The sequence below is a fragment of the Etheostoma cragini genome, chromosome 21, assembly GCF_013103735.1.
Source record: "Etheostoma cragini isolate CJK2018 chromosome 21, CSU_Ecrag_1.0, whole genome shotgun sequence".
Classification (NCBI taxonomy): domain Eukaryota; kingdom Metazoa; phylum Chordata; class Actinopteri; order Perciformes; family Percidae; genus Etheostoma; species Etheostoma cragini.
In genome coordinates this window covers 4,258,418-4,264,212 of record NC_048427.1, presented here as the reverse complement: position 1 = coordinate 4,264,212, position 5,795 = coordinate 4,258,418, and the positions used below count along the sequence as shown (strand labels likewise).

Genomic DNA, 5,795 nt, shown 5'->3' with positions numbered 1-5,795 from the left:
TAAAAAATGGAATATAATCAACAAAAGCATCGTCTGTTTGGACATTTATAAACTCTACTGCCAACTAAAAAGGAAAAGTCTTTATTTAAGGGGTTGGCACGTGAGACATGAACCATATTAAAGGCTGAGAGAAATCTGAGCCCACTGCCATATGTGTCACATATGTGCTGTACTTAAGAGCTTTGCTCTGGAGTGCATCCTTCGAGAGTGTGCCGACAGCCACGTTTCTGTATGCGAAGATTGAACATGATAAAATGAGGCGTGAGTGAACAAGATCCTTGAGACAGTCGCAATTAACAGCACCATCTCTGCGGTGTTCTGTTGGGAAAAGAATAGGCCTTTGTTACTTTACTTTTGTAATACACCTGATGTATACTTCAAGCAGCCTTTAGACTGAGTGACAATTTTGGCAAAGTGCACTCGTTTGTTTGTGGCCCGTTGATTAATCACAGGCTGGGTAGCCAATTGGCAGCTTGCTTTCAAGGCAATTAGTTGACCATGAGCGAGTGTTCAATGAACACATTGCTTTTTGTTTGACCCGTGGAATGTTTCTTGACGTGAATACAAAAGCGTTTCTAGCGCAGCCAGCAGTAAGGTGGAGGGTCAGTGACTAGAATGTGCTGAGGATATTTGTCATTTATGTACAGATGGCCTGAAGGGAATTTAAACTGGCTTAATGTACACACACACCACCGCCGACTTGAGCTTCAAAGATGAAGGACGTCATTCATTTTCAATGGAAGCTTCTCTCAGCTGCAAGAAACGGCAAATCAGTCGGCGTTGTGTTTTGGCCATGTTGAGCAACCAGAGCGTCCAGCAGAAAGTTGAAGTTTGTTCAACGTTATGGTAATGAGCTATGTAGAGCTGCAAAGATGAATCTATTAATCGATTAAACAAATTGCCAACTATTTTGATCATTGTTTGGTCGGTTTGAGTAAACAATTCTCTGATTCCAGCTTTTTAAATGTGAATTTTTTCTAGTTTCTCCTCTCCTCTGTGACGGTAAACTGAATATATTTTGAGTTATGGACAAAACAAGACATTTGAGGACGTCATCTCGGGCTTTTGGGAAACACTGAGCCACATTTTTCACAATGTTTTCACATTTTATAGACCAAACAGCTAATCAATTAGTCTGGAAAGTATTCAACTGATTAATCGACTATGAAAATAATCGTTAGTTGCTGCCCTAGAGCTATGTTCAGTGGCAAAAAGCCAGCAACCACGTATTTTAAATGTGACCAAAACAATGCTGTCATTATATACAGTATGTCATTTAAAAAAAAGGTTTCTACTGTCAATGTGGCCGTGCAGTGGCTTCTTGTGCTTTTCTTCAATCGTGTGTTGAACATGATCGAACATAAAATGCTGCCAGGTCAGAGCTATTGGCGGGTTTAACACGATGACGATAGAGACGCAACCAAGCACCTTCTTTTGTACATTCAACATGGCAGCCACCAAGACGGCACCAAAGCACAGCAACCCGTTGATGCCGCTGACGCTTCTAAGTCACCCGGATCGTTGGTCTGATTGGTTGAAGGATTATCTAATTGCGTACAGAGTCATTTGAACTAGACCCGTTGGTCATGCCTCTTGTGCAGGGAAAATACAAAGCAGACTCCCCAGACCACCGGGTCTCAAATCTATTGAGCTGGGCTTGGTCTAGTGATAGCCAGACTAGGTCAAAAATCTACTTCCGAACCAATCAACTCCCAAAATCACACTTTCTATGTTTGTAAATGCACTGCACAACCTATGTTGCTTTTTATTTGTAGCTTTTCACATTCACCTAGAATGGCACATAGGACCTAAATGTTTTACATATGTATGATATTATCATCATCATGACTGGGCCATTTTAATCATTCTGTTATGGTGATGCACTGTAAAAACCATTGTTTTGTTCACCCATAGGAGGCGCTGGTGTTTTCATATGGGACAGGTGGCCTACATACACTTCCACTGCATTTGGTGAGGTTCCTGTGGCTGCCTGCTTTGAATGTTTTTAGCCTGATAGGTTACTGGTTCCTATTGCTAGTCCCCATCCAATCCTCTCCCTCAGATTCCCATTACAGGTTTTATGTGGTACACTGCTACACAACACCAAACCTTGCTGGCGTGATGTGGTTGCAAAGATCTTAGATCGTGAACATACTGATTCAGTCCTGAAGATAATTTGACCTTTGCTATTTTGTGTGATGGTCCATTAACAATGCACGCTTCAGTAACAAGTCATCCATTCCGTAATCATGCTTTGACCATTTTTGACCATTTTTGTGTTCTTGTGCTGTGTTGTAAATGTAAGTGTGTTTGCATGTGTGTGTTGTTTGACAGGGGTGATTGTGAATTGATGACTTTGCACAGAATAATCCAATAACTTCATGTTCATTTACATTTGTAGTCTCAGCATCTCTAACTGCTCCACATGGAAACACAACAGAGTCATCCCATGCTAACTCCATAGTAATACTATCTCCTCTTTATTTTCTATTTTTCACAGGGCAGCGACAGTGAGTATGAGGTGGACCCTAACCGACAGAAGACCCACTCCTTTGTCAACCACTACATAAGCGACCCCACTTACTACAATTCCTGGCGCCGCCAACAGAAAGGTATATCCAGGGCACAGGCCTACAGCTACACTGAGTCCGAGTCGGGCGACCCGGATCACTGCGCCCCACCGCCACTGCCTCCTCTACCTCCACTGCCACCCCAGCTCAGTTCACCTAGCCCCCAGCCTCAGCAAGCCCAAGGCCAGCCTCAGGGCCCGCCTCAGTGCCCGCCCCAGGGCCCACCTCAGGGGCAACCCCAGGGCCAAGGCAGCCTGTTCAGGCCCAAAGGTAGCCGGACTCCCACCCCCTCCCAGCAGAGCTCCAACCCCCCCAGCCAGCACAGCACCCTTTACAGGCCCCCCAGCAGCCTAGCCCCGGGCTCGCGGGCCCCAATCGCTGGCTTCTCCTCCTTTGTGTGAAAAAGGCTGAAAAGGACATCAAAGTTTCTGGAGATATCTACCCGACTTGTGTTGAAGGAGAACACAGAAACGCGCAGTCAACTCAATCAAGTCATTTACTCCTTTCTTCCTCTAAATTAATTTTCTTTTTCTTTCTTTTTACGTGTTGTTTTTTTTCTTTAGTCAGCCTGGATACATGCGGAACAACGCTATAGATACTTTTTGGAGCACTTTTTTATTGTATAGTGTGTGAAAGTGTGCCAGTGTAGATTTCTCTCACCAATAAAAATACTCTCTGCATCATCTATTCATTTATTTTTTTTCGCTATTTGAATTATTCGCAAATTTCCTCCTTTATTTTGTTACTTTTCTTTGAACATAATCAAATGGTAATCTCTTTGATTCTGTACAAAGTCACAATAATCTTTAAAAATACACACACACACACATAAATATATATGTAGATGTACCTAAAAGACAAAATCAAGTCAATGCAGAGTCTGCACTGATGGAGAACAATACGATGGAGCCATATTGTGGAAGTGAAAGGACAAGTGATTGTTTGGACTGGATGAACTGGATGTCAAAACAAAAAAAAGGAGGAAGTGATTAAAGACAGACGTGGATGTGGATTACATGCCAAATTGAACAAATTTCAATGTGTTGGCCGGGAGAGATTTAAGCGGACATTGTCAAAACAATCATAGGTTTCCATGGAAACAGCTCTCTGGCCTAGAGCACACACATACATTTAAAAAAAAACATGCAAACTGGCCATGGCGGGTCAAATGTCAATGACTGTCAAACCGTGTCTGATGGATCTTACAGATATATGAAATGAGTGTATATCTGTCAAAGTGTTTAAGTCTTTTTGTGAGTGTGTTTCATTGGATCAAAGATGCCTTGATAGAGAATCACTTATTTATGACACCTGGCACCAATTGTTACTGAACTGCTGAGGGTGCCCTTGACTGCGGCATTCTTTTGGCTGGCCTCGAGAACCTTCTTTTACTCCTGACAGATGTTGACTGTGAAATAATTTGCATTCACGACCCATATTTATTTCCACCCTTTGCTGGCTCACATATACACAGTGTTATTCTGCATATGTCTACTGAAATGCAACCTGAGAGGGTCAAAACTGACTGCAGACTGGGGCAGTCACATATTGGCACAGCTGCTGGTTCTTCTAAAATGTTATGGTATGAAGTGGTGAGATTTTGATAAGAAACAAAGGTTGTTTTTTTCCGGTTTCCTTCCATGCTGGTATAGAGAGGAAAAGTCCCTCCCCTTCTGGTCGACTCCATGGGAACTTATTTTGTAAACAAAATATGTAGAATATGGTAGTGACTGGACAGACAAATAATTGTTTCATCCCATTTGAATTGAGCCATGGATTACACATATGCTGGTAAACTTCAAAGATATTTTGCAAGTATAGAAAGTCAGTTTTTTGTAGGTTTGTCATACTAACACGTTTCTTGCTGCTTGGCTTGCAAGCTATGTCTCCCAGGACATGTTACATTATTTTACCTGATGTTTTATCAGGTAAGAAAAGCAAAAGAACGAGCAAGACCTGTTGGTCATGTGAGTAACGTATGAAGCACAGCTGTCGTAGCTTTAGAGAGAAGTCACTTATGCAACTTTGGAGTGAGTAGTCTTTTCTATTTTCAATATTTAAAACTGCTGGTATACCAGCCGCAACCGAGGTGGTGCGCAGAAATGTGACGTCAAAATGACGTAGATCTCTCTGGAGCGCCACGATTTTGAGTGTGCGAGCAGAGGTGCGGACAACCGGATGCCAGGAGTCTCAGACTGACTGCATTTCTCTTTTGTAAAGTTACTGGGTTACGATGAGTTCTTTTAAGATGACCAAAAGGCTTGATCCGACAAAGTTGACTGCAATTCTTAGGCCGCGGCTACTGTAAAAAGGTTGTTTTACGACAGTCAGACTTTCTTGAATTACAAAATTTGAATTGCTTTGAAATTGATGAACATCATACATCTATGGCTAAATTCCAATGGGATCAAAAAATAATTTGTCTTTTGCCATTCACTATCTTATATGGTTTTGAGGAAATATGATCCTATGGTGGTCCACTGGAAGGGGTGGGACTTTGCCTCTTTGTTACTCTTCTCTGTCACTGCTCAAAATCACAAGGCAGCACTGAGCCTGCACCAAGGGATGATGTCATGGCCTCACCTCTTTCTCTTTCTGTAATCAACCACTCTGTACTATTGAGGTGTATTGTCCCAAATGCTAATGCCCGTGTGTGCATGTGTATGTGTGGGTGTGATTACACTTCTTGTGCGTATGCTTTACAGGTCATTCACTGTGTGTCTGGTTTTAACGAGATTGTCATGCAGTATCTGTAAACCTGCCTGGAGTAACGCCACAGAGGGCTGGCACCGTCCAGCCGCCTGGCGGGCGGGCTCATAACGCTATAGTGAAGACTCAGTGATGTGTTCCTAGTTTTCATAGTTTCAAAAAAAACCTGAAAAAAATGTCATCTCCTTTTTTTCCTTCTTCTGTGAAGTGATTTCATTGTACGCTACAAAAGCTTATCATGCAGAATCTGAATGAATATATGATCACAGTACATTTCTGAAATAAATTATTTTTGAATGTTAGCAGTTCTGGTACTCAATTGAGATCTGTAAAGGGTAGATGGGCGGAGGCAAAACTCATTCAATCATTGACTATTGTAACCTAGGCTAAAGCTACATTCATACTAACAATAGCTCTCAAAATGCAATCTCCTAATTAATGACCTCAGCAAAAATCCAAAAGATCCCTTTTCAACAACCCACATGGCCACTCATTGTATATATTTTACTGCAAACC

The 5,795-nt window shown here is 42.1% G+C and overlaps 1 protein-coding gene across 5 annotated transcripts in view; it reads left to right on the top strand.

Annotated features, from left to right (window-relative positions):
• The window catches only part of sdk2b (sidekick cell adhesion molecule 2b), a 252,146-nt gene extending 246,565 nt beyond the window's left edge, over positions 1-5,581 (top strand). For 3 of the 5 annotated variants that reach the window (XM_034859902.1, XM_034859899.1, XM_034859898.1), the window contains exons 45-46: positions 1,915-1,971; positions 2,501-5,581. In XM_034859902.1, the coding sequence (XP_034715793.1) occupies positions 1,915-1,971; positions 2,501-2,971 (528 nt within the window). In that variant the 3' untranslated portion in view covers positions 2,972-5,581. The remainder of the gene's footprint in view (positions 1-1,914; positions 1,972-2,500) is intronic. The other 2 variants (XM_034859904.1, XM_034859903.1) reach the window with 1 other exon arrangement.
• Positions 5,582-5,795: the final 214 nt, after the last annotated feature.